Here is a 27794-nt window from a genome sequence, read left to right as displayed (position 1 = left end):
AGGTAAACGTGAGAATCATTAGCAAACACACCTTCTCTTCTTATTTTTACCTTTGTTTATAATGTAAAAGTTTGTAGACAGCTAAATTAGAAAGTGTTCAAAAGGCAGTGAAAATAGAACCTATATAATAATAAGTTATGGTTACAAGTAATTTTTAACTCTCAAGGACTTATGCCAAGAATGGTAACCATTTACTCTTCTGCTTATACGAGAGAATTAATATAGTGGGGTTTGGACTCAAGAATTTCATAGAGTTGGTAATAGTGGCCAAAGGGACGTTAGTTTTATCTAAAACTTTAAAAATTGGAATATATTTATATATTCCTTATATTATTCACATTTAATAAAAATGATTGCTGAGATGCCTTGTTGAATAAATACATATCTTTTCTATATGACAATAGGATGGATAACCTTTTTTTTCCTAAGTAAGGATGGATAACCTTATCTAGAAATATGTAGATGCAATACTTCCTAGGGGTGAGGTCATGAGTAGGGAGATATGATGGGTTAATTTTATGTGTCAACTTGACTAGGAAGGGATTCACAGATAGCTATTAAAACAGTATTTCTGTTCAATCCCCAGCACCATCAAAAAATAAAATAAAATAAAACAGTATTTCTGGTGTTTGTCTGACAGTGTTTCCAGAAGAGCCTGGCATTTGAATTGGTAGATTGAATAAAACTCTGCCCTCACCAATGTAGGTAGGCATCATCCAATCCATTGAGGGCTGGAATAGAACAAAAAGATGGGAAAAGAGTGAATTCTTTTTCTTTGAGACAGAACATCCATCTATTCCTGTCCATCGGAGCTCCTGGTTCTCAGGCCTTTCATCTTAAACTATCCTGGTTCTTCAGTCTTTGGAATTGGACTTGGGACTTATATGTTGGCTTCTCTGGACTTAGACTGAGTTATACCATAAATTTTAGTGGTTTTCCAGTTTGCAGATGACACATCGAAGGACTTCTTTGCTTCTGTAATCTCTTGAGCAATTCCTGTGATGTATCTCCTCTTAGGTATATCTACAAGTATTCTGCTGGTTTGTTTCTTTGGGAACCTGACTAGAACAGAAGAAGACATTTTTGTCTCCCCAAATTGAATGAAAATTTTTGTCCTAAGTATCTTCATCCCCTTTTAATTGTATAGGGCAATTATTATTATAATTTATTGTAAAGCTCAATACTGAGCTTTATTCAGCCTCTTCTAGGGCTATTGTTTTAGCTTGCTCTATTGGTCATGTTTTTCAAGATACCTGGTTCCTAATCGGTTTTCTTATCTTGCTAGGGAGGTTAGACTTTCTTGTCTTTCTTTTCCTGGAGAACAGTGTTATAAAATTGACTCCTTCCCATTTTATAGGTTAAAACCTTGAAAAAAACATCTTTATGCCATCAGATCTTTCTAGATTAAATTACCTTTTGATTCTTTGTAAAATGTGTATCCCAGTGTCAACACTGAAACTTTAGCAGAACCAAGTTTCTTTTCCAGGTGGATAATGTAAATTGATACATTAGCTTTGATGCTTTTTAAATTTTTTTTATCATAATATTGTGCCTGATGTATACTGGGGTTGCTAAACAGTAGTGGTGCTATACTTTCACATTTGTCTTATTTTAAAACGCAAAGTCTAGGGCTGGGGATGTGGCTCAAGTGGTAGCGCGCTCGCCTGGCATGCGTGTGGCCCGGGTTTGATCCTCAGCACCACATACAAACAAAGATGTTGTGCCCGCCGATAACTAAAACAAAATAAATATTAAAATTCTCTCTCTCTCTCTCTGTCTCTTCCTCTCTCACTCTCTCTTAAAAAAAAAATAGGTGTTTCATATATTTAAAAAAAAAAAAAAACGCAAAGTCTAAAAACCATATTTGGATCATTTAACCATGTAACTTAACAGACACATTTCTGCTGGATTTCTCAGGCTTTCAGGGAAGTAGTGGTGTTTTATTCAACCTAAAGCAAAATAATTACCAGACTAGAGATTACTATTGTTTTCCATGAGGCTTTATGCTTGTTTTATTTTTCTAAAGTGAATTAATTTGCCTGAAAACAACTCAGTGTTCAATGCATTATTTCCCTTTTCATTCCATTAGGATAATTTTGATTATTGCTTCAAACAGCACTCCAGATAGCTACATATTTTCACTAATATTGATACATTTCAAGAATTAAAAGGGGGTTGGGGTTGTGGCTCAGTGATAGAGTGCTTGCCCTAGTGCTTGCCTAGTGAGACACTGGGTTTAATCCTCAGCAACACATGAAAATGAACGTAGAGCGCTGGCCTAGCAAGTGTGAAGCACTGCGTTCAATCCTGAGCACTACATAAAAATAAATAAATAAAACAAAGAGTAATGTGTCAATCTACAATTAAAAAATATTTTTAAAAAAATGAATAAAATGAAGGCATTGTGTTCAGCTACAACTGGAAAAAAAATAGGAAGTTACATATGTACAAGATTTTCCCCAAGTAGCATTATTTATAATGGAAAAAAAATTGAAGTGACCTAAAATTCTACAAGTTGAAAAAAAGGCTAAATAAATTATGGTAATTTTGTACAATAAAATATTATGTACTATATTTTTTAAAAACTGAATGAAGACTCTAAGTACTGTGATGAAAAGATGTTCAAGACATTAGGTACGGAATTTTGTGGTATCCTTTTTATGCAGAAAATGGGGATTTTATACATAGTAATCATTTGTTTATTACATAAACATAAACTCTGTTACTATTAGTGAAGCTTTCCAGAGTTTCTTTAATGCTTGCTTAGCATGCACAAGGCACTGAGTTCAATTACCAGCACTGCCAAAAAACCAAAACCAAAACAAAACAAAAATCAACCAAATAAAAAATGATAAAAAGTATAGCATAGTATGTACATAAACTAGTAACATAGTCATTTATCAAACATATCAAGTATTATGTACTGTTCATAACTGTATTTTTTTCTGTTACTGGGGATTGAACCAGAGGTGTTTTACCACTGAGCTATATCCTTAGCCCTTAAACATTTTTTTTTTTTTTTAAATTTTAAGACAAGATTTTACTAAATTGCCCAGGCCATCCTTGAACATACATTTCCCCTACTTCAGCTCTCAAATAGCTGGAATAATAGGTACCACCACACCTAGCTGTATATATACTATATTTTTATATGTCTAGCAGCATACTAGGTTTGTTTACACCAGCATCACTACAAACATGTGACTACATGCTGAACTATAACATTATGACATGACTAGGTGATAAGAATTTTTCAGCTCCATTATAATCTTATGGGACCATTGTCATGGACTGACTCATTATGTGGAAGCTGACTGTATAGCCATTTTAAAGCTAGCTTTTTTTTTATCACTGTGACCAAAAGACATGACAAGAACCATAGAGGAGGATTCAGAGGTTCAGTCCATGGTTGGCTGACTCCATAGCTCTGGACCCAAGATGAGGTAGAACATCATGGCAGAAGGGCATGACGGAGGAAAACAGCTCAGAACATGGCAACCAGGAAGCAGAATAGCTCTTCTCACCAGAGACAAAATATAAACCCTAAAGTCTCACCCCCAGTGACCTACTTCCTCCAGTCACATCCTACTTTCCTACAGTTACCGCCTAGTTAATCCATATCAGTGGATTAATCTATTGGTTAGGTTACAGCTCTCATCTAGTCATTTCATCTTTGAAAATTCTTACATTGTCTCACACATGAGCTTTTGAGAGATACCTCATGTATAAACCAAATAGTCCCATTATATGTAAATAATATATCCAGTTTATCCACTTACTAATGCATCCAGGAATGATTCCTGATCAATTCATAGAACACTTTGACATTCAATGAAAGTACTGCAAAAAACATTTATTGGCATTCAGCTGTTTATTATGAATCATAAACTTTATTATGTGTTTGGTTTATTATGCATTAAGTGCTTGGTAACTTTGATCTATGTTTGATTAATTTCCCAGCTCATGGTAGATCCTCAGTTAATGTTTAATGATAACAGATAGTGAAATGGCCTATTTATAGCTGCATAGTACTTGATTGTATGGATGTGCCATAGTTTATTCAACCACTCTCTTGTGTCTGGGCACTTAGGTTGTTCCTATACTGTATTTTGCAATTACAGACTGCTGCAATGAATAGGCTGGAGAGTGTATACTTTTGTTGTTGAGGTGTATCTTCAGGGTAAATTCCCAAGAGTGGGATTGCTGGGTTAAAAGGTAAGTGTGCATATTGTGTTATTAGGTATTGCTAAATTTCCCTTCAGAAGAGTTGTGTCTGTTGGTATTCCCATCGGCACTGTTGTATGAGAGAGAGTATTGGTTTCCCTATAGCCTTACCAGCAAACGTGTTGTCATAACATTTAATTATCCCTGATCCAATGAGTGAGAATGGCATCACATGTTGTTCTAATTTACATTTTTCTTTGTGTGAGATTGAATCTCTTCATGTTTAAGGGCCATTTTTGTATCTTTGTTGTGTTTTACTTTAAAAAGTTGTATCTGATACATTTTTTGTTATCATTAGGTCATTCACCTTCAATTTGCCAGGACGGTAATACTCTATAAATAGCAGACATTAATACAACTTTTCTCTTTCAGATCTCCCATGGTGGCTTATTCTAATTCGGCAGAAAGCATTGGTGGGCAAACTCCCAGGAGACCATGAAGTCTGTAAAGTTACCAAAATTGCTGTGATATCACTTTCAGAAATGGAACCTCAGGATCTGGAGCTAGAGGTAAGGTGAAATCAAGGGAGATTCTATGGGAACCTGATGAAATGTAATAGCAAATATAAGGATCTGATTCAATAGACAAGGAACATACATTTTAAGAGCTGGATAATATCTTTAAAATAGTTTAATCCTGTGTTTTTCAAAGTTCATTTTTAGTATTAGAACCCTTGCTTCAGAAACTTTAAAATCCAGTATGTAAGACACATGCAAGCTGAGCCCCTTTAGTTGAGGTGGTGTTGGGGTTGAGGATCATTGGGGTCTTGCTCACTTGACTTCTCTGGAAAAGCTACCTTTCACTTCTAGGGAGCCCTGGTGCTTTGCACAATTCAGTTTGAAAACTCCTGATTTAGTGGGAGAGGAGTCAAGAATGGGAGATTTAACTTTTACTCGGTCTTCTTTCATATATATATGTGTGTGTGTGTGTGTGTATGTATGTGTGGGTGTGTATATAGTATGTATACATATGTATGTATATATGTACATATATGTATGTATATATGTACATATATGTATGTATATATATTTTTTGTGTAAAAAATTTCTAAGCATTTGTTACTCTTATAGTTTTAAAAGGAAGTTTTTTAAAAGAAGGAAAACTACTGCTGTAGTATAGTCTTGTATAGTCTTTTCATTTTCCAGGGGAGAAACCAAGCCCACAAGTAGAGTGACTTAAGGCCAAAATAATAATATTGCATAGGACAAGTGATTTTTCACCACAAGGTGCTGCCTCCAATAGCATTTATAGATGTCTGCTATTGGTATGGGGATTTGACATGTAAAAATTGTCATCACTTGGACATATTTTATTCACTGTGTGATGTGCTGGGCAAGCTTTGTGTGTTACTTGGATTATAATATCAGTCCTAGAAACACCCTGTATGGTAGGCATTGTTGCACATAATGAAAGGAAGCTTGGCAAAGGTTAAGTCATACACCTGGCACGTGGTGGGGTCTGGACCTGGTACTCCGGTAGTCTGGTTCTATATCCCTCTGCTGAGCTGCCTTCAAGTTACCTGAACAGAAGGCAACAGACAATAAAGCCCTTTAGAACTTAGGCTTGAATATTAAGCCTGGAGTCTCTGGCAGTCAGATTTAGAGGAGGGAACTGCTCACCTAGAGTCTTGTTCATTGTCCAGGTCATTAGTTTGCATATTTGGCACTCCCAGCCCTGGAGTACACCTCATCTAGAGAGGATTTGGACCCTTTTTGGACTTTTCAGGGAGGTTTTCAGATTCCTCATGGCCACCAATCTGTAACATTTTTGAGACTAATATCTGTCTGGTATAAATGGGGTAAAGAAGAATGTTGGGAAATAATATTTACATAGAATTTTTAAACACAAAAGTGTGAATATTATCAAAGTTTTATGGATTTCTATATCCATACTTTTCTTGATAGTCTAAAGGAAAGAGATAATCTTCACATAAAAATGAAAATTGGGGTGCTGGGGCTATGGCTCATAGAGCGCTTGCCTAGCACATGTGAGGCATTGGGTTCGATCCTCAGCACCACATATAAATAAATAAAAAACAAAGATACATTAACAACTAAAAAATATTAAAAAAAAAAAAAAAAAAAAAGGAAATGGGTTTTCCCCCATGTGGCAATTGAGTATTTTAACAGCTGTCAGGGGGGCTGGGGATGTGGCTCAAGCGGTAGCGTGCTCGCCTGGCATGCGTGCGGCCCGGGTTCGATCCTCAGCACCACATACAAACAAAGATGTTGTGTCCGCCAAATACTAAAAAATAAATATTAAAATTCTCTCTCTCTCTACCTCTATATCTCTCTCTCACTCTCTCTTTTAAAAAAAAAAAAAAAACAGCTATCAGTATGTCACTTAGATTAACCAAAGATTTTGGTTCATATTAGGAATTGGATTTATGTAATGACTTTTGCTAATTATGGTAACAATAACTATAAAATATTTTCAGAATCTGTCTTGATGAGTAGTTTGGTACATCTATCTCTCAAGAGATCATAATTTTTGAAATTTGCACTTGTGCCTTTTCTCCTCTCTCCTTTTAATCCTGATTTGTGGTAAGAGCTTTGTTACAGTGAACAGCAAGAAGGACAAAGAACTAGCTATGTTAAAAATCACTAATTTCCTGCTAATCTTTTAACATGTTAATTTAAATGTTTGTTACCCATTTCAATTTCTGTATGACTCCATTTTAGAAGCTTAATTTTTTTTACAAGGTCCTCACTTTTTGTGTATTAATAATTTGATTAAACAGTAAATCGTAAAGGAGAAGAAAAAAAATACCACCACTTAAAAATAATTCTTTTTAACATTCTAGTTAAAACTCCAGTAAATTTTCCATTGAGTGTTTCCTTTTGCCTCAAGCTTTTGGGAGTACAAATATTATTTTCAAATTTTGCAGAATAAGTTTTATATTTTATATTTTTACATATTTTTTCTACTTCTTCCATTTGTCATGAACATGTATATTTTATGCATAAAAAAGACTTGTTAAACAAAACTAGTTCTATGTCTTCTTAATGTAGTATGTCTTTCTAATTTGGATGTCTGTGTATCACTTTGAGTAGTCTACTGCTTTCATTCTCTCTAGTAGTGCCCTGAGGCTCTTTAGTGTGGGCAGCCTTCTCAGATTTGATAAAGCCTTGTCTGTCTTCTGTAATTGGAGCAGAAACAATTTTATTTCAGAGTCTGGTATTAATAGAATTTCTAGTTTTCTGCTTCAGTTGCCTTTTTAACCCAAGGTATATGATTGTTTGCTAGTTTAAAAAAATAATTTACATACTCTAATTCACCCATTTAAAGTATATAATTTAGTGTTTTTTAGAATGTGCACAGAATTATGTGACCATCACCACAATCGATTTTAGAACATATTGTTTCCATCCTCAAAGAATTTGCCTATTCTGGACATCTCATGTAAATGGAATTCTATAATATGTGACCTTTTGTGATTGATTTATTTTACTCAGCAGAATGTTTTCAAGGTTCATGCCTGTTGTAGCACATCAGTACTTTATTCCCTTTTATTGCCAAATAATATTTCATTGTATGAGTATACTACATCTTTTTAAAAATTTGTAATCAGTTGATGGACATATTTGAGTTGTTTTCACTATTTAGGTGTCATGAATAATGCAGCTATGATTTTGCATACAAGTTTTTGGTGGACATTTGTTTCCATTTTTCTTGGATAGGTACCTAGGAAGGGAATTGCTGGGTCATATGGTATCTCTGCTTGACTTTTTTTTTTTTTTTTAATATTTTTTAAGTTGTTGACAGACCTGTATTTTATTCATTTATTTATATGTAGTGCTGAGAATTGAACCCAGTGCCTCACACATGTCAGGCAAGTGCTCTACCACTGAACCACAATCCCAGCCCTCTGTTTAACTTTTTAAAGATCTACCAGACTGGTTTGCAAATCAAAATTAAAAAAAAAATTAAGGTTAGAAAGAATCTATAGGGCTCAAATAAAGGAGAATGAAATAACATGTTGTTTCTTTAAAAAAATATCTTTTTAAAATTTTATAGTCTGTGTTCCATGCCTGCATATCCTGTTTGCTCTATCTATTGCCCCTTAATAGAAAAATGCATCATTTACATATTTAGTTTCTCATCAGACATCTGTTGAAAATTTTATTTCCAAATGGCTGTAGACCACTAACTTTTAAGATAAAATCATTTTTTTCTTTTCTTAAGCAACAACAGCAATAATGTCTCTTAATCAAGGTTGTGAAATGTGAGTTACAAGAGTAATAGAAAAACTAAGAGAGTAATGTGAAGCCTGTGATAATGATTTTCTTTTTGAGACTTGGTGTTATTAAAGTTGTGATAAGGGCCTAACCACACACTGTACAGAACTGGCCAGGCCTCTGGACGGTGATCTGTTGCCAGTGCTATACGTTGTAATTTTAAGGGTTATGTCTAAACAAATCATTTTATGACTGGAAGGGACCCTGAGAAATAAAAGACTGACTTTAACCTTTTCAGAAGATAGTGGTCTCTATACTTTATTTTCTAAAAGTAACTGTATAGAAGATTCTAAAATATTCATTGAAAATGTTTGTTTATATTAACTATAAATTTCTACTTAGAAAAACCAGTTTTAAGAGATAAAGACTTCTGGTTAAAGTGATTCAGTTGTTGCTTTGTTATACAGATCTGTAGTCCTTATCAGAAGCCTTTGGGACCATATTTATTTTAGAATTCAGCTTTTCTTTTCTTTTTCTTTTTTTTTTTTTGGTATTTTAAAAAGATCATTCTATGTATTCGCACAACCACTGGGTCTAGAGCATTATCCTACAGTATAACACATTGATATTTCTTAGAGAATCATAGGAATATTCATACTAAGGTGGGTAAGTGATGACCATGAGTATCCTCATGTTCATGTCAGTTTAGGGCATGTTTTGCTGTTTAAAGTTTTAAGTTGTTGATGGACCTTATTTTATTCATGTGGTGCTGAGAATCGAACCCAGTGCCTCACACATGTGAGGCAAGTGCTGTACCATTGAGTGACAACCCCAGCCCTGTTAGGTGAGTTTTTAATAAATTTTCAGGTTCCAGAGTTATTTTTTGGATTTTGGGGTTGTGGATAAGGAAGTTAAAGAATGGTGGGCATATATCAACTCTTTTCCAAGCCTTGGAGGAGAGTAGATGAAAGAAATAAAAACAAAAACAACATTGCAGGGCTTGGAGAGAAGGAGGAGTTTTGTGGACCATAAATGGAAAGGTAGATCAAACTCAAGCCATAGGCTTTCTGGGTTGGATCCAGAGCAAGGCAGTAGCACATGGAAATTGGCTCTGCATGATAAGAGGACAAATAGAGCTTCATAGGAGATGGGAGCTAGGAGCCTGGAGCTGTAGCTAAGTGTACTTACTATTGTAAGGCATGAGCTCAAGCGGAGCTACTCAGCTCATGAAAGTGGGCTGTTAGATTGTCTACACTAAGTAGGAAAATCCTGCATCAAGAATCTCCTGGAGAGGGGCGGGGCGGCTGGGGGAGCCAGCTGCGGAGGTCAACGGAGCGACCGGAGCCCCGGACTTGTCCAGGTGGAAGCAGGCTAAGCCGCGCTGGTGAAAGGCTTCTGTCCTGGATCGGGAGCCCAGGTCTCTGTGATATGCTGAAGCTGAAAACAAACCACAGGGAGAACGCTGAGAACCCTGAAAGCCAGGAAATGGTACTATTAACATTCAGGGATATATCCATTGATTTTACTGAAGAGGAGTGGGAATGCCTTCAGCCTGCTCAGAAAAACTTATATAAAGATGTGATGTTAGAGAACTATAGAAACTTTGCCTTCCTGGGTGCAGATGGAGCCCTGGTATTGTCTACCGAATTAGACATTAATCTCACCTGCTTTTGTTGTCCCGGGGACCTAGCCAACAAGCCATCCTGTAGACTGTAGACATGCCCTCAGGATCCTAACCAGTCCATTAAAGGTTGATTGGGTTCCACCATCAGTCAAGCCTTCTAACAACACATTTGGAAGAGTAAATTTGCTGCCCAGAGAAATTCACTGTTTTGCACACTTTGAGATAAGAGCACACCCCAGCCTTCAGAAATGGCTCACTGAATGAAGATTGGGCAGGATGGAAAATAATGGAAATCTCAACCTGAGGTGGTTTACAAAATCGTGCCAACTGTTGTTGATATCAGCCTTGACTGTGCCTTTTGGTAATTGGAAGGGGATTTCATATCAATAGCTGCTACCTGCATGATGGACTGAGACAGACTGTGATTGATTTGGAAGAGTTGTCCACATTTCTGAGAAAATGATCTCAGAATCATTTACTTGGATACTTCCTGGACTCCTGGGTTTGATTCCACAAGATGGTTTGCTGACTCTTTCAATTGGAATGACTGAAATTTATTTTAAACTTAACTATTTGCTCAACACTGCTATTAGATTACTTTAAGCTGTTATTAATTTGCCTGAGAGCGACGTGTGGTTTCAACTGGGTTGTGCTGATGTGGTTTGTCATATAGGATGCTAAATGTAGGACAGAAGCTTGGAAACGAGGAAAATGGGAATTTTTTTTTAAACAAGTCAGTTAATATTATTGCGAATAAAAATCATGTACCATAAAAAAAAAAGAATCTCCTGTTTGCTACTTCCAATAAGAAACAGTAGCCAGGGCAAAAGATTAAGCATCTGTTAGCAATGGGCATGAAGTGGTGAGGTTGATAACAGAGACTTTAGGAAGGAGATGACTCAAGCTCTGTTGCATGAGTGATCCAGTGGATGGTTTCGGCATATCAGAGAAGGAACAAGATCTGGGAAATAGATGTTGATCAGGTTTAAGGATGCTGAATTTGAGGGACTAGCATCTAGTTCCTCAGTGAGAGGAGCATATCATTATAAGGGTTTTGAGCTCAGAGTGAAAAAGTAGCATTAAATAGTGATATTTAAAACATGGAAAGAAGGTGACACTTGCTAGACAGAGCATGAAAAAGGAAAAAAGAGCTGAGGACAGAACATTGGGAACACATACCAACACACACATACCAACAAAGGTGTCTGAGCAGGAGCAGCCAGAGCTAGGGGAGAATACAGAGAGATTGGTGTCATGAGAACCAAAAGATGGGACAACAGGAAGTGATTGTTAGTGCTGCAGACATTCATTCTTTTTCAGAGTTGAGGAGGTTGTTGTCTCACTCCCTGTGCAATTTAGCGTCAGACTAGTGTCCTCACAATCCAGAGACAGGAGACTATACTCTGCTAACTCTCAGAATGGATTCAGGGCTCTGAAATGGATTTAAAAAAAAGATTCTGGCACATGAGAACATGTTGATAGATGGTAGGGAACGAGGCTGTTAGAGAAAGGTTGGGACAGGAAAGAAGGGTGTATGATGAGGTGAGGTCCTCGAGGAGACACAGACAGAAGCCAGCCTTGCTGAGAAAAATGAACTCCACCCTTCTGAGAGTGAGGAAGGTGTGGGTGCAGACTAGATGTGCTGCCACAAGCTTGCTTTAAAACAATTAGATCTTTAGAACAGTCTGATATATTCCTGGGGGAAATTTTTGCTGGCTTGAATGTTCTTAAAGAATAACTATGTCTAATAAATGCACAATGTTCTGTTTTGAATATTAAAATTGAAACCACCTGGGGGCTGGGGTTGTGGTTCAATGGTAGAGCACTTGCCTGGCAGGTGTGAGGCACTGGGTTCAATCCTAAGCACCACATAAATAAATAAAACTAATTAATTAAAAATAAAGATATTGTGTCCATCTACAACTAAAAAAAATTTTTTTTTTTTTTAAATTGCAACCACCTGTAACTAGGGATCCCCACTGCTGGCACTGGGGATTGAATCCAGGACCTTATACATGCCAGACAAGCACTCTACCACTGAGTCAAATCCCCAGCCTTTATAATTAGGGTTTGAGTGTGTTTTCAGACTTTTAAAAGAAAGTATTACTAATATGACTAGATAATTATTAACATTCTGTATAAAAATTGCTTGGACCCACAAGCAAAGCAGCACAGACAAGTAACAGGGAGAAAAAGTTTGATCTTTTTGAAACTGCATCTTGGCTGTCCCAATGATACTACAATGAGGAAGGGAGATGATGGTCTTCCCAGGACTACTTATCTGCCCCCTGTGAACCTAAGAGTTCTACTTTTATTTGTAGCATCAGAGTCCACTCACTCATTTAACAAATATTTATTGCAACCTGTGCTGCCTGGTGCTGTTAAGGCACTGGAGATATGTGAGTTAATGAAATAAAGATCCCTTTATTATGGAGTTTACATTATAGGAGGAGAGGCAGACGATAAGTGTCAACATAATATTATGAAGTATGTTGGAAAGTAATAATGCTAATGTAAATAAAAGTTGAGCACAGTAAGGGTGGTGGAGGGAGTGCCCAGGAGTGGAAGTTGTGATAAGATTTCTGAGAGGAGCGGGTCCAAGGTGAGAGAATAGCTAGAACAAAAGCCCAGAGGTGGAAGTGTCCTGATGTGTTGAGGAACAGAAAGGAGGCTTAATAAGGTGGAGAATAGCAAGGTGGTAAAGACAGTGAGGGGAGCTAAGGATCTGGTTTTGAACATGTTGACTTTTAGATGTGTGGTAGAAATCCAAGTGGAATGTTGGGATATGTGAAGCTGGAGTTTGGGGAGAGAACTTGGTTGGAATTATGCATTTGGGAGGGAGGTTTTGACATATGATAGATGGTATTTGGAGCCATGAAACTGAGTAAAATCACTGAGGGAGTGAATATGCAGGTGGAGTCGTGTCAATGATTGGACTTTGGCCTGTCTAGGCATTAAGGAGTCAGGTAGTTGGAAAGCATCCAGTCAAAGGGATAGAGGAGGAGCAACCAGTGGAAGCCAAGTGAAGTTTATCAAAGAGGGTGAAGGAGTGATTAATTGCATCAGATGTTGCAAGAACCAAAAATCCACCATTGAGTTCAGCAAAATGTAGATCTTGCTGAAGATAGTGGTTTAGAGTATTAACAGGACAAAGCCAAATTGGAGTGTGTTAGGAAAGAAGAATTAGAGGAGTGGGTTGGAGGTGATGAGGTGCACAAACTAATAGGACAATACCTGTTTGAGGAAGCAGGGTCAAGGGAAAGTGTTAAGAGGAAAGAAACATCAGTATGTTTGAGGATGAGAATCATAAACAGAAAGAGAGGAGGAGAGAATTGCTGGAGAGTTGTCTGTATGCTTCATTTTTTTCTTTCCTCATCAACTCAAGGTCTTGTTAGTTTTCCTTACTTGAAGGGAAATTAACTTGATTTTGCAGGACTATACTGTCTTTTCTACCTCATCTTTAGTCCCCTTATCTCTAATGGTGGTGCAGGAGCAGCTTAAAGTTGTAATCATGTAAAATCAAAAGGAGATCAGTAGAGGAAAAGGGACCATGGGGTGGGAGGTGGGAAGTGCTGGGGAGTGACATTGGCCAAATTATATTGTTATATCATGTGCATGTACAAATATGTAACAAAAAATCTTATCATTATGTATGACTATAATGCACTAATAAAAAATTTGGAAAGGGAAAAAAAGATCTTTCATTATGCAAAACAGTTTATTTCCCTTCAGCCTGACCCCCTCATCAGACTAGCCTAGAGTATTCTCTTTCACAGTCTAAGGGTTGTGAAAAAGAATGAATAATTTTGAGGTGAATTCTACACTTTCCCAGAATGCAGAAGCAGCTTGCAAGTATTTCTCCTTTTCTAAAAATAGATTTCCCTTTCTGATAAATGTCAGTGTGGTTATGATTAATAAAATGCAAATTTACTTAAGAGCATATATGCTATAATATAAAAAAGAAAAAACTTGTGATGTTGTGAACACATGTGAATAATTTTTGATAGCCATGATTTTGAAAAGGCATTAATAAGCTAGAAATTTCACTGTATCTGAAAACTTGATCCAGTTATTAGTCTCTACACCCATTTTATAAAACAGGATAATTTCTTTGTCTTTCTCTCCTTTTTCTTTCTTTCTTTTCTTTTTTTTTTTGTGGTACTGGGGATTGAATGTAGGGTCTTATGCATGCTAAGCAAGTGCTCTACCACTGAGCTATATCCCCAATTCTTCTCATTTTTATTTTGAGACAAGGTCTGGCTAAATTGCTCAGACTGGCCTCAAATTTGACATCCTACTGTCTCAGCCTACCTGAGTGACTGGGTTTATAGACATGTGCCACTGATCCTGGCTCTCTCCCTTTTTATAATAAAATTTGAACTAGCTTTTGTTCTCATCATCTGTTAATTGTTATTTGTTAAGACACTAATAATAATAATCATTAGAATTTAATAAACAGTTCTTTTAAAAATTTTTTTAATTATAGGTGGGCACAATATCTTTATTCATTTATTTATTTTTATGTGGTGCTGAGGATTGACCCCAGTGCCTCATTTGTGTTAGGCAAGTGCTTTACCACTGAGCCACAACCCCATCTAATAACTTAGTTCTTAATATGAATTTCCCATATAGTATAGCTATAAAACTAGAGTGTTGAGGAAATGAAATTGGTCTATGTATTCTTAATAAAATTGTGTATCCTTCAGAATATGTTGAGATATGTGAAGTAATATGTAAAGCTCTTGACTCTAACCAGGTAGCCTATTTTAGAACTTTCCATACCCTATACTTTTCTCAGCCAGTCACACTTATGGTCCCATCCTCCTCTTAACCTTTATCTGTTAGATTACACATTTCCTGCAGCCCTTAATTATCACTCCTTCTTCCCTTCCTGTTTTTCTTCCTTTCTTCCTTTTTTGTAGTACTGGGGATTGAACCCAAGGGTATATACCCCCAGCTCATTTTATTTTTTATTTCTAGACAGGATCTTGCTAAGTTGCTGAGATGGGCCTTGAACTTGATATCCTCCTGCCTCAGCCTCCTGAGATACTGGGATTTCACCACTGGCTATTGTGTCTTTAAATTTAATCTCTGGACCCATATCAAATGTTATTATGCTGATTTCACTAGGGTTTGTGAGAATAGAAGAAGGGGAATGGTTGAAATGTCCAGCTTTTAAGATTCCTAATAGAGCAGACCCCAGATATCTTCTTAGCCAAAACAATTAGTGATCATGAATGTATATTTAGGACAGATTCTAACATGTCAAAATAAATAATTTTCACTATTGGTGTCTTCAGTAAGGTATCTATCATGCCTCTATTGAGAATGAAGTATGAGATTGTTCTCAAACTGTGACCACTAAAACCTTGTGACAGAGGAGATGCCAATTTTCAAAGCATTAATAACCTCAGAACATTTTATTCTGCAATTATATTAGATAAGAATTTATTGTAATTATGGGCCTAAACTGAATTTTTTGCCTCTAAATCCTAAATATATAAATCTTTACTGTGGTTTTTTTAATCATTGAAACAACAGCTGTTTTCTATCTACTTAGTCTACTTGGTTGTTTCACTAACTCTTGAACTTTTAACCCAAATGCATGATCAATAGCATTCACTTCTATACTTTTAGACACATTTAACAAGCAGTTATTAATTAATAATGAATCATCTTTCTCTCCCTAATTATTTAGCTCTGTAAGAAGCATCATTTTGGGATTAACAAACCAGAGAAGATTATACCATCTCCTGATGACTCAAAGTTTCTACTGAAGACCTTTACGCATATTAAATCCAATGTGTCTGCTCCTAATAAAAAGAAAGTAAGAGTTTAGTTCATATGGGTTTGATTCATCTTTAACTAATTTTAAATTGAGGGGTAACATTTCTGGCAGTAAATTTATTTTCAAACTATTTGTTCTATTGAAGCAGTGTCTCCTCATGTTCTTGGGATTATTCTAACTTGGAAGTCTTGCATTACCCATATATTTTACTTTTGTTTGTTTGTTTAGTACTGGGAATTGAACTAAGGGCCTTGTACATGGTAAGCAAGCTCTCTGTCGTGGAGCTTCACTTCCAGCCTTACTCAAATACTTCACATTTAATTCCTGCAGTAATAGTAGGTTAATTTCTTATAGGTTAAGGAAAGTAAAGAAAAGGAGAAGTTGGAGAGAAGATTACTTGAAGAGTTGCTAAAGATGTTTATGGACTCAGAATCCTTTTATTATAGCTTGACTTATGACCTGACCAATTCTGTGCAGAGACAGAGCACTGGGGAGAAGGACAGCCGTCCTCTCTGGCAAAAGGTACAACTCACAGATACAAGCAGGGTTTGCCCTCTGGAACAATTGCTGACCGTTTCGTCTTTTGTAAAAAAACTGAAATAATGTGTTTTTGAACTGGATTATCTCTGTTTTTTTTCTAGGTTGATGACCGATTTTTCTGGAATAAATATATGATACGAGATCTTACTGAGATTGGCGTGAGTAGTTTCTAAAGTTATAGTTGTTATATAATCCTAAATTATAGTTGTTAGCAAATTTTTTTAAATTGCATTAAGATAAATTTTTAAATCTCACTATGTTTTCCCCTATGGAAGGGAATTAGTTAGCTAGGAAAAATCAAGGCATTCCTTTAAGGCAGTTTTCAGTTCCATTACCTAGGTTCCTACAAGATAGTTGTAATACAAGGCTGTGAAACTAATGTCCAAAGAGTTCCTGTGAAGAAGTATTTTGTTTGTACCCAGTCAAATGTTGAAGCCCCCGTTTCCTGTAATGGTACCACTCACTTCCTTCCTTTTCCCTCTTTTTTCTCATCTGGGAATTGGAGTAGATAAATCCCTAAGGCCATTCCAATACTGCCAGTGTTTGATTCAGAGAAGACACAGAATATAATGAGATAATTACATCTCATCAGAGGTTCTTTCTTGCTTGATAATCACTTTCTTCCTTCATTCTTTTACTTATGTTGGAGAATTATGACCATGCAAAGATAGTTCATTCATTCAATCAACAAATATTTATTGAAGCCTTGCTATTGCCACTTACTGTTTTGGATACTAAACAAAGCAGGCAAATAGCTAAATAGGATCATATGTTATCTTTTTCTTAACCTTCAGAAATTTTCCTCCTTTCTTTTTCTTTCCATAAGTGTGGTTTGAATAAATGATTTTCACATTATCTAGTGGTGTGAAGTTTGAAATTGTTCTCACCTCTATTTATAAAGCTGATCAAACTATGACCACCAAAACCTGGTGACAGGAAAAATAAATGCATGCACAATAAGTATAATGAGAACTAGTTGTGTATTATGACAATATTGAGTTATATTCTGCTGAATTTTCTCAAAAACATTTACATTACCACTTAAAACTGATACTTGAAATATAGGTGACATTTGGCAAAACACATTTCTCTGTTCTTGTCATGAGCCTTGCAGTTGTGGCTAGAATAAAAACACAAATAGTGAAAATGGTGATGAAGAATAATGAATGCAGTAGACCTGTCACCTCACTGTTTCAACTCTGCCTTCCTAAAATCCTATCTAGAGGCTCTCTAAACAAAACAAAACAGATGGAACCTGGACTACCTGGTTATAGAAAAAGGTGGATTTGAAACTGATGCTGAGGGCTGGGGATGTGGCTCAAGCGGTAGCGCGCTCGCCTGGCATGCGTGCGGCCCGGGTTCGATCCTCAGCACCACATACCAACGAAGATGTTGTGTCCGCCAAAAACTAAAAAATAAATATTAAAAAAAAAAAAAAAGAAACTGATGTTGAGATCAAGGCTGTGTCCAGTTAGGAAGATGAGAGAATGTAGAACTAAGAATAGCTTTCCGGAGGCTTTTTATATTCTCTGCATATAGTCAATTGAGAAATCTGAATATCCTTATTCTGAAAGAAAGGAGGAAAATCTCTAACTCTAATCTATACTCTCCTAATTATGTTGGATGACATTTTAAAATAAGATGTATAGGACTGGGGACTTAGCTTAGTAGTAGAATGCTTGCCTAGCGTGTGTGAGGCCCGAGTTCAATACCTAGCAGTACAATGTTTGTTTGGTTGTTGTTCATTTACTGTTTGGATTTTAGTTTGGTGAAGCAAGTGTTTTTCTAAGCTAGAAAATAAGGTGGACTTATGTGTTTCATAATAATCAATAAGAGTTGATTGTATTTTATTAAAGCCTTAATATGATAGTGAGCTGAAAATCAACTTTTAAGGATCTGAACATTGTGGTACATACCATAGCCCCAGATGCTCATAATGCTGAGGTAGCAGTAGCAGCATTATTTGAGTCAAGGAGTTTGAGATCAGCTTGGGCAACATAGACCCTACCCCTAAAAAATAAGTAAAAATAAAAAAACTTTAAAACTTTAAAGCCTTATTTTTGTATACCAAAAGGAATAATCACAAAAGTTACATTTGTGAAATACTTACTCTATGGCAGGCGCTGTGTTAAACACTTTACATATATAATTCACTTAGCTTTCACAATAACCTTATGAAGTATTAGTTATTCCTATCTCAGGGAGGAGGACATTGAGGCATGGTGTGGGCCATTTCCTTCAGCACTTTTGTGAGTGGTGGAGCTTGAATTTCTACCCATGAACTCTCCTGTGTTACCTTCTCTCTCAGCTCTTTTAAAATGATCAAAGGAAAGGCCTTCTTTTCTTTTTTTTGGCAATTGAAACCACAATTCATTTAAATCTCTTTTCTTTCCTTCCTCCCTTAGTGTTCAGTAAGCAGAAATATGGGTGAAGAATGGAAGGTTTCTGCCTCTAATAAGCTGACATGTATGTGCTGACTCTTGTTTGCCTTAAGAAAGTAACAGTACTATACAGAATATAAACAATGCATTGTTCATTTTGTTTTCAGATGCCAGATGTGGACTTTTGGATTATCCCCATTATCCAAGGTTTTGTGCAGATTGAAGAACTTGTGGTTAATTATAATGAATCATCTGATGATGAGAAAAGCAGCCCAGAGACCCCCCCACAGGAGTCCACCTGTGTAGATGACATTCACCCACGATTTCTAGTGGCTCTCATTTCCCGGCGGAGTAGGCACAGAGCAGGTGAGTAGAGGGCTATAATGGCATACAAATTAGATCCAGACAAGAATGGAAAAGCTGCAGATGTGTTGAAATGCTAATGATGGTTATGGATTTGGAAGCACAGTTGGCTTTAAAGTGCTTGGTGACTCTAAATAGTGATGTAATTAGGGACTAATTTTTGAAGAGGATTAATTAGAGGAGAGTTAGCAAAATGAGATAAAAAAGGAGATTTATATATACAGAAGAGAAGGAAGTCACTTGGGATGTGCTTTTTAATATTAGTGTTTCAACTGACAGCCTGTACCCCAGTGGTAAATTCTTCCTGAGTGCTAGTGCCTTTGGTGGAGCCTTTCTCTTTCAGTTTAGAGGAGCTGGTTTAGATTGAGCTTTTTAAAAGCAAAATGCATACAGTTATGATTTGGGGTAAATTGATACTGTTCTGCCTGCAAGTTGTAGGTAGGATCCCCGAGGCTTTCCTGGAAGACTTATATTTAATTAGGAAGCCTCATCTACTCAGACTAATGTTTTTAAAATGTTGCCATTTTCTGTTTTAATTTTCTTTCAGGAATGCGCTATAAACGAAGAGGAGTGGATAAAAATGGAAATGTTGCAAATTATGTGGAGACGGAGCAATTAATTCATGTTCATAATCATACCCTGTCATTTATTCAAACACGAGGCTCGGTGCCTGTCTTTTGGAGCCAAGTTGGGTATCGATATAATCCAAGACCTCGGCTGGACAAAAGTAAGCATGTCATTTATTTGGTTTGCAAATGATTATTTCAGAGAGAATAATTTTTTAAAAATTAGGTACTTGGTAGATTTAGAAGTGCTTTGCCATATAGTTAATTCAAAATGATAACTCTTAGGGCTGGGGATGTTGCTTGATGGTGAAGTGCTTGCCTAACATGTGCAAAGCCTGGGTTTGATCCCCAGAACCACAAAAACAAAACCAAAAACGCTTACTGTGAAATGTAGTAGAAAGTGATATAATACTCACAGGATAGTAATAGTTGACTGAGTCATTTATTTAATATTAAAAGTTTCTTGGGACTGGGATTGTGGCTCAGCGGTAGAGCGCTCGTTTAGCACGGGTGGGACCCGGGTTCGATCCTCAGCACCACATAAAAATAAAGGCATTGTGTTGTGTCCGCCTACACCTAAAAAATAAGTACTTTAAAAAAAAAAAAAGTTTCTGCAAGATGGTTGCTGTGGCACATGCCTGTCATCCCAGCTATCTGGGAGGCTGAGGCAGGAGGATGGCAAGTTTGAGACCAACTTGAGCAACTTTGTGAGACCCTGTCTCAGAATAAAAATAAAAATGGCTGGGGATGTAGCTCAGTGGTAAAGTGCCCCTGGGTTCAATCCCCAGTACCACAAAAATAAATAAGTAAATAAATAAATAAAAAGGTTTCTACATCAGTAAACCACCTTATTTCACAGATTTTTAAATTGCTGTTTCTTTGAAGACTGCTTTATTAAATGTTTAACTTTGAAAAAAGGGTACCTGTAGTCAATATTTGTAGAGGCAGGAAATAGCTTAAAGATGAAATCTGCCAAAAAAAAAAAAAAATGAGAAAACTTTACTCAAATGTAATTTATTTTTAAATTGAGAATTTCATTTTCTTCCAGTATTTTAACTTCAGCATTGTAGTACTAAGTCATTTTTATCTAATTAGATTACTAAATGTGGTTGCTTTAAAATTTTTTCTTATAGTATTTTTTTCTCAAAAGTTAATTTGTGTTCTTTGGGATAATTCAGTAAGACCTCAGTTTTTAAAATATCATTGTATTAGAGTGATTTTTATTTTTTTAATTGTAAGTCACATGAAACCTTTTGTGAGAAGTAGACTGGATATATAAATACTAAATGTCATAGTTTCACAGTTGGCACTTTCAGGTGTTTTAGTGTAGTCCAATAGGGAAAAACAATCACAGATCTTTGGCTTAGCATTTTATTTTTTTCCCTGTTGTTTTTATTGTTAAATATCAGTTGAATGACTATTTTAGTATGACATTTACAGAGAGATTTCACAGCAGGGAATTCAGTTATTAAAAGAATGGGGCTTTTAGGTGTTAAGATTAAGAAGTTCTATGTCAGGTAATTTCCTGGATGTCTGAAGTTGTCAAACTCTGTTATTTTAATCATTATAAGGTTTCATCTAAGACCTAGCTGCTAACAAAACAAAACATCTGAAAAGACAAAGTACATGCTATACAGAGGTATGGGGTTAGAAAGCATTAAAATGGAATGTGCTCAATTACATTACTTATACACTTGACAAATTAGAAGCAAGCTAAGCATTTTCTCTTGGGGAATTAGTTGGTAGCTATATCTGAGAGCTAACTGAAATGTTGCAGGCAAAAGATATTTATGGGTTCCAATTCAGGTTATTCAGACAAGTTAGAAAATGTTGAACTCAAAGTTTACATTTTGCCAAAGCTGGCCCTGGCAACTCCTTAGGATTAGATACTAACTGCAAGTAGAGAGTTTATGGCATAAGAAAATATTACAAACATGCTTGGTGGTAAAGCATTCTTGCTCCTCCCATAGGAATAAAGATTATTCAAACATAGATTCTTTGGGAAATCTTATGGGAGCATATTTAAAAATAAATGTTATTTTTAAAAATTTAACATATCATTGGGTTGATGTATCTTTATCTTTTTAATTTAAATAGGAATAATTTGGTTGGGTTTATTTCAAAATTAAAATATAGTAAGTAGCCATTAAGCATTTTAATTCAAGAGAAATATAAATGTAAAATTAGAAAAGCTATATCCTCTCATTAGCATTTTATTTTAAAAATAATAGTTAGACAATCTTAAGTTTGAGTTGTCAATAAATTATTTAGAAGTAAGAATAAAGATGGAATAGACAGTAATTTGTCTTAAGCATGGGAAGGAAAAATAGATTTTGTATCACTTCTTTGTAGGTGAAAAGGAAACTGTTGCCTATTTCTGTGCCCATTTCGAAGAACAACTGAAAATTTACAAAAAACAGGTGGGCTTTGATATGTAGTAGTAAAATGTTTCTTTATCTATAGAATTGACTGTGTTTCTATTTCTTTAAATTTCATGGAAATACAATTTATTATTCATAATTAAACAAAGCAGCAATTGTCATGAAGTTAAAAACCATGTATAAACTAAGAATATTTTTTAAAAAGTATTTATGGAGTCAATTTATTTTATTTTTACAGTATTGGGGATTGAACCTAAGGGTGCCCTACTATTGAGCTACATCCCCAGCCCTTTAAGATTTTTTTTTTTTTTAATTTTGAGACAGGATTTCATTAAGTTGCTTAGAGTCTCACTAAGTTGCTGAGACTGACCTCAAACTTGTGGTCCTCCTGCCGCAGCCTCTGGAGTCATTGGGATTATAGGTGTGTGCTACCACATTGGCTCCAGTTATTTTAGACTGTGATAAGATAGATGAAGTTGCTATCAGTTAATTATTAACAATCCAAGAAGTATCTACACTAAGAATTGAAAGTCATCTCTCAGTTACTGTTACCTCTTTTTACCTACTAGAAATAACAATTTGATATGCATTTTTCAGTATCTTGTTTTTTCTCTGCTAACCTTTCATAAACTCATATGTAGGAATGTAATCATGTAATCCAAAATCAATTAAAAGCTTTTAAGTGAAATACAAGTTCAATAATTTTGATACAAGATTAATATATAATAGTAATGTTATCTACTAGCAGTGACCACTCTGAATGTGTAATGCCATGGGATGCATTTATCTTATAGTAATAATACATAAAATAGGAAGAAATAATCTAAAATGTAGTAGCCATTCAAAAAGATAAAATGTATGTGGAAAAGAAAAAAGTTGTGGAAGAACACAAAAGAAAACCTGATTTAAATGGAGAGAAAATATCATGTTCCTGGAAGGAAAGGCTCAATTTGAATAGATTTCAGTTCTTTCCAAATTAATATATAAACTTCATGTAATATCAAACAAAGTCTCAGGAAGGAATTCTCACATTAGAAAAAATTAGGAATATAATAATAAGAGATGAAGGCAGGAATTTATATATTGAACTCTTACATATTGTTAGCAGAAGCACAATTTTGGTACAGTCATTTTGAATGTTATTAATCAAAACATACTGTTTAACACAGTAATTTTTCTTTTTGATATTCTACATACTTTATACAAAAATCAATTTGTGTTAGATTATGGATATAAATGTGAAAGGTTAAACATTAAAGTATTTAGAAGGCAATATAGAATATCTCTTATTTTGGGTCTAAAATAGAACTTAAAAGAGCACTAACCATTGTCTTCCCATGTTTTCTTTTCTTTTCAATATTTTTTAGTTGTAGATGGACATAATACTTTTTTTTTTTATATGGTTCCAGGGATTGAACCCAGTGCTTCACGTATGCTGGGCAAGCGCCATATCACTGTGCTACAACCCCGGCCCCTTCCCATGTTTTCAATGTATGATTGTATAGCATATATTTTATTAACAGTTTAATACAGGGTAATACCCATAAAGGAAATAGTTATTAAAAAACACATGAAAAAATTAATAGATTTGACTTTGACTTTAAATTAATTTTTATTAAAACACAATTGATTATTTAACTTTATTAACTTATACATATGAAAATACTGTTATATGTTATGTGTCATTTTTTAAAACTTTATTAAAATAATGTATGACTTAAAAACACTAATTATAATTTTAAAAGTTGATAAATTTGACCTTATTGAAATAAAGAACTTCTGTTCATTTAAAGGAACCATTAGAGAATGAAAAGAAAATTAACAAAGTGGGAGAAGATGTTTAAGATTTCCATTGCATGTCTACGACAAATATCTCTTTTATGTTTAAAAGCTCTTATAAATTCATTTAAAAAAATGTATAGGGGCTGGGGTTGTCGCTCAGTAGTAGAGTGCTTACCTAGCACACGTGAAGCACTGGGTTAGATCCTCGGCACCACATGAAAATAAATAAATAAAGTTATGTGTCTATCTACAACTAAAAATGTATTTTAAAAAAATGTACAACCCCCCAAAAAATCCTGCCAAAAAAAAACATGAAAAGATGCTCTACTTCATTAATCATCAAGGGAATGCAAATTAAAACCATGACTCACATACCAAAATGGCTAAAATGAAAAAGATGAGAAATACCAAGTTTGGGCAAGAATGTAGAACAACTGGAACTTGAATGGGAAAAATTTAAATTACTTGAGAGAAACATATTCAATCCAGAAGACACATACAAAAACATGCATTGCAGCATAAAAAACAAACTAGTATTCATCAGGTAGACAATGATAAAATACAGCATATATAAATGTTGCTTAAAATGAATTAGGTAGATCCACACATACTAAGATGGAAAGATTAAAATCACATTGTGGAGCAAGAAGATAAAAAACTATTAACAGCATGTGGTATGTGAGTTTAAACATCCAACAAAACAAAACTGTCAGTTACATATAAGTAGTTCTTATTCACCTATCCACACACATATATGGCATGCACAAGTATACAGAAATGCAATTATGTGATCTGAAAGGACACATCCAACTGATAAAGGAGTTATTGTCAAGGAGGACTTTGGGATTGGGTTGTGGTAAAGGAGGATTTGGCCCTATTCTGTATTTGAACAATGTAAGTTCATTTATTAGTGATATGTGTAATTATAAGTAGCATTAAAAGAATAGAACACATTTTAAAAGTGGCACATCATAAAATTGGAGTGGTACTGAGGTGTGTAAGCAGAAAAAATAACCTACACTTACCCCTGCTTCCTTTTGATTTTCACATCAATTTTATTGGTGTCTGTATTGAGCAGACACTTTCTGATTTCTAACAGTGCTCCAACAGTGTTTGCTTATCTACCTTCTTTTCCTGGGTAATTGCTTTCCAGGGCGATGGGTCTACTGTTGGTCTAACTCACTTGTGGTGGCACCATTTATTTTGCTAGTGATTGGCTTAGGCATGGGCCTGTGTCTTCATTGGTGATTTGCCCAATGAAGTATGATGGGAGAGAAGTCCCCTGGGAGGCTGTTGGGGAAAGATTTCCTGCTCTAATAAAAAGAGATACAGGAACCAATAGTCCCCCTGTGGTTGTTGTGGCAGGATTTGATGTGGAACTGCTGCAGCTATCTCAAGATTGAAAGAACTAGCCAGAGTCTTAACTGATATGCTGGTAGAATAAAAAAGATGAAAAGAATGGCAGAATAAAAAAGGTAGAAAGAATTCCAAGCCTGGTGGTGCACACTGTAATCCCAGCTACTCTGGAGGGTTGGAGACAGCCTCAGAAATTTAGAAAGACCTTGTCTCGAAATTTAAAAAATTGGGGATGTAGCTCAGTGGTAAAGTATTCTCTGTTCAAACCCCAATACTGGGGGTGAGAAGGGGGGGAGGTGGAAAGAACCAGTGTTCTTGATGGTACTGGGAACCTCTGAATTTAGCCATTCTGGAACCATGCTACTTGATTTGAGACAGTGGTTTGTCATTTGCAGCAGAAAACACCTTAACACATGCATATTCACAATTCAAAACTTAAGTCAAAAAGAGAGCCATATCCTGTATACTGTTCTGCAACTGTTTTCACTTAAGATTTTATGGCTGCTAGTTAACCATTTCTCCATTGGTAGACCTTTAGAATATACTAGTTATTTTACAAGTTATTTTGTTATTATTAAAAGTCTCCAGAAAACATCTTCTATATATTTTGGGATTCTTGTGCGTTTTATAGAATAGATTTCTGGAAATAAAATTGCTGGATCAGACAGTATATATATTTAAAGTTGACCTACCACTTTGTTGCTCCCAAAAAAGAGCACACGCAGTTCACACTGCCAGGAACAATGAAAACTGGGTTCATTTCCCAACATTTATCAATGCTGTCTGTATTTAGTATTCACATTTGCCTATATACAGGTAAAAACTAGTTTTCTATTTCATTTATTTATTAACAAGGCTGTAACCTCATATTTATTGGCTATTTATACATTCTCTTTTGTGAATTTACCCAGTGTTTCCTTATTGGATTTATTGTATTCTTTACATATTTTTGGTTTTCATGTTGCTGGTATATTCTCCTGGGTAGTCTTTTTTTTTTTTTTTTAACCTTATATTGTCAGTGGCATACAGGCTTAAAATTTTTGTTATTACATCTATCCATATTTTCCTTTATGCCCTCTGCTTTTTATGTTGTGCTTGAAAAGTCACGTCCCAACCTGTGATTATGGAAACATTAAGTTGTTTTTTTCTAAAAATTGAGGGAAAAAATTAGATTATAATATGTCTAGAATTTATTTTCTCTATAATTAATGAGATGTAGAGAGCTAATGTATGGCCCCCATATATCCCAGAGACATTGGATAATTATCTAATACCCTTGGGGATATAGTTATCCCAATACCATTGATAGAAAAGTCCATATTCGCCATAGTGGTATGGTTAGTGTGTCTTAGATTTCTCAGTGGACTTAGATCTTTGTCTGGGCCATCAGTCCTGTTCTGTTGAGTCAGTTACCTGTTTCTACTCCAGTTCCACAGTTTTAATTGCTATGTAGAATGTATTTTGCTCTCCGGTGGGGCAAATTCTTCTTTATCATTAGTTTCCAAATTTTTTCTTTGTATTTACTCTTCCAAATGAACTTTAGAATTAATATGTCAAATTTTGATTGAGATTATTGAGTATATATATTAACTTGGGGAGAACTGACGTCTTTACAATGTTGAATCTTGCCATTCAGCAACATGATACATATCTCCATTTATTCAGATTTTCTTTTACAAATTTCAGCAGTTTTATAATGTTCAGTATGCTGGTTTTATTTATTTCTTTTAAAATTATTCTAGACATTTAAAATACTTTTATAAATATAGGACCATGTTTTCATTGTATATTCTAATCGGTTATTGCAAATGTATAGAAAAGCTATTAATGCCATTGATTTAAATAATTCTCTAATCCCAAGTTTATATTACAAGTGGAATTTTAATTTCATAGGAAAAATTAATGTTTGAGTAGATTAATTTCTAGGCATGGTTGTAGAATAATTCTAAAACTTAATTTCAAATAAATCATTAAAAATCACATTATGATTCTAATATATAATTAACCTAAGTTTTTCCCTTTTATTCATTATCACAGGTTATTATTAACTTGGTAGACCAGGCAGGAAGAGAGAAGATTATTGGGGATGCTTACCTTAAACAAGTGCTGCTCTTTAACAACTCACAGCTCACTTACATTTCCTTTGACTTCCATGAGCATTGGTAAGATGCTTTCCTGAGATAAGTTTTCAGCAGTTGCAGTGTTATTGATAGATGCTGCCACAAGGACTTTTGTTTCTCCTTTCATTGCTGGGAAGAAAAAATTTTGTTAGGGAAAGAGTGTCATTTGTTTTAATTTTCATATGGACCTTATTTTGGCTAAAATAATATTTTAGTTAATTGTTCTGTTCTAAAATGACAGAGACTTAAGAGTTTCATTTTTGCTTTGATAATACCAGTTGAAGAGCATTTCCTTTCTGCTTAGGTCTAGCCTAGCAGAAACAACAGAGTTTCCTTATTAAAAAATCACCTTCTCATACTCTATTAGTCACACTCTGTCCCTATGGACTAACTTAACTATAGAGTCTGCTCTGGAAAATGGCAATTGGTGAATCTGTTGAAGGTGTCTTTAATTTGTGCATTCTGAAAGCAAGGTGTTTTGGGTGTTCTTT

At 35.2% G+C, this 27794-nt stretch overlaps 1 protein-coding gene across 4 annotated transcripts in view; it reads left to right on the top strand.

Annotated features, from left to right (window-relative positions):
* Positions 1–27794, top strand: part of Inpp5f (inositol polyphosphate-5-phosphatase F) — an 87883-nt gene that overhangs the window by 42510 nt on the left and 17579 nt on the right. For 2 of the 4 annotated variants that reach the window (XM_071610846.1, XM_027930200.2), the window contains exons 3-10: positions 4597–4733; positions 15725–15853; positions 16169–16336; positions 16456–16512; positions 18903–19101; positions 19646–19825; positions 22017–22084; positions 27221–27345. In XM_071610846.1, the coding sequence (XP_071466947.1) occupies positions 4597–4733; positions 15725–15853; positions 16169–16336; positions 16456–16512; positions 18903–19101; positions 19646–19825; positions 22017–22084; positions 27221–27345 (1063 nt within the window). Of the gene's footprint in view, positions 1–4596; positions 4734–15724; positions 15854–16168; positions 16337–16455; positions 16513–18902; positions 19102–19645; positions 19826–22016; positions 22085–27220; positions 27346–27794 lie in introns of those variants that run through there. The other 2 variants (XM_071610847.1, XM_027930201.2) reach the window with 2 other exon arrangements.

The sequence above is a fragment of the Marmota flaviventris genome, chromosome 4, assembly GCF_047511675.1.
Source record: "Marmota flaviventris isolate mMarFla1 chromosome 4, mMarFla1.hap1, whole genome shotgun sequence".
Classification (NCBI taxonomy): Eukaryota; Metazoa; Chordata; class Mammalia; order Rodentia; family Sciuridae; genus Marmota; species Marmota flaviventris.
The sequence above is the reverse complement of the archived record's forward strand: the minus strand, read 5'-3'. Positions and strand labels throughout refer to the sequence as shown.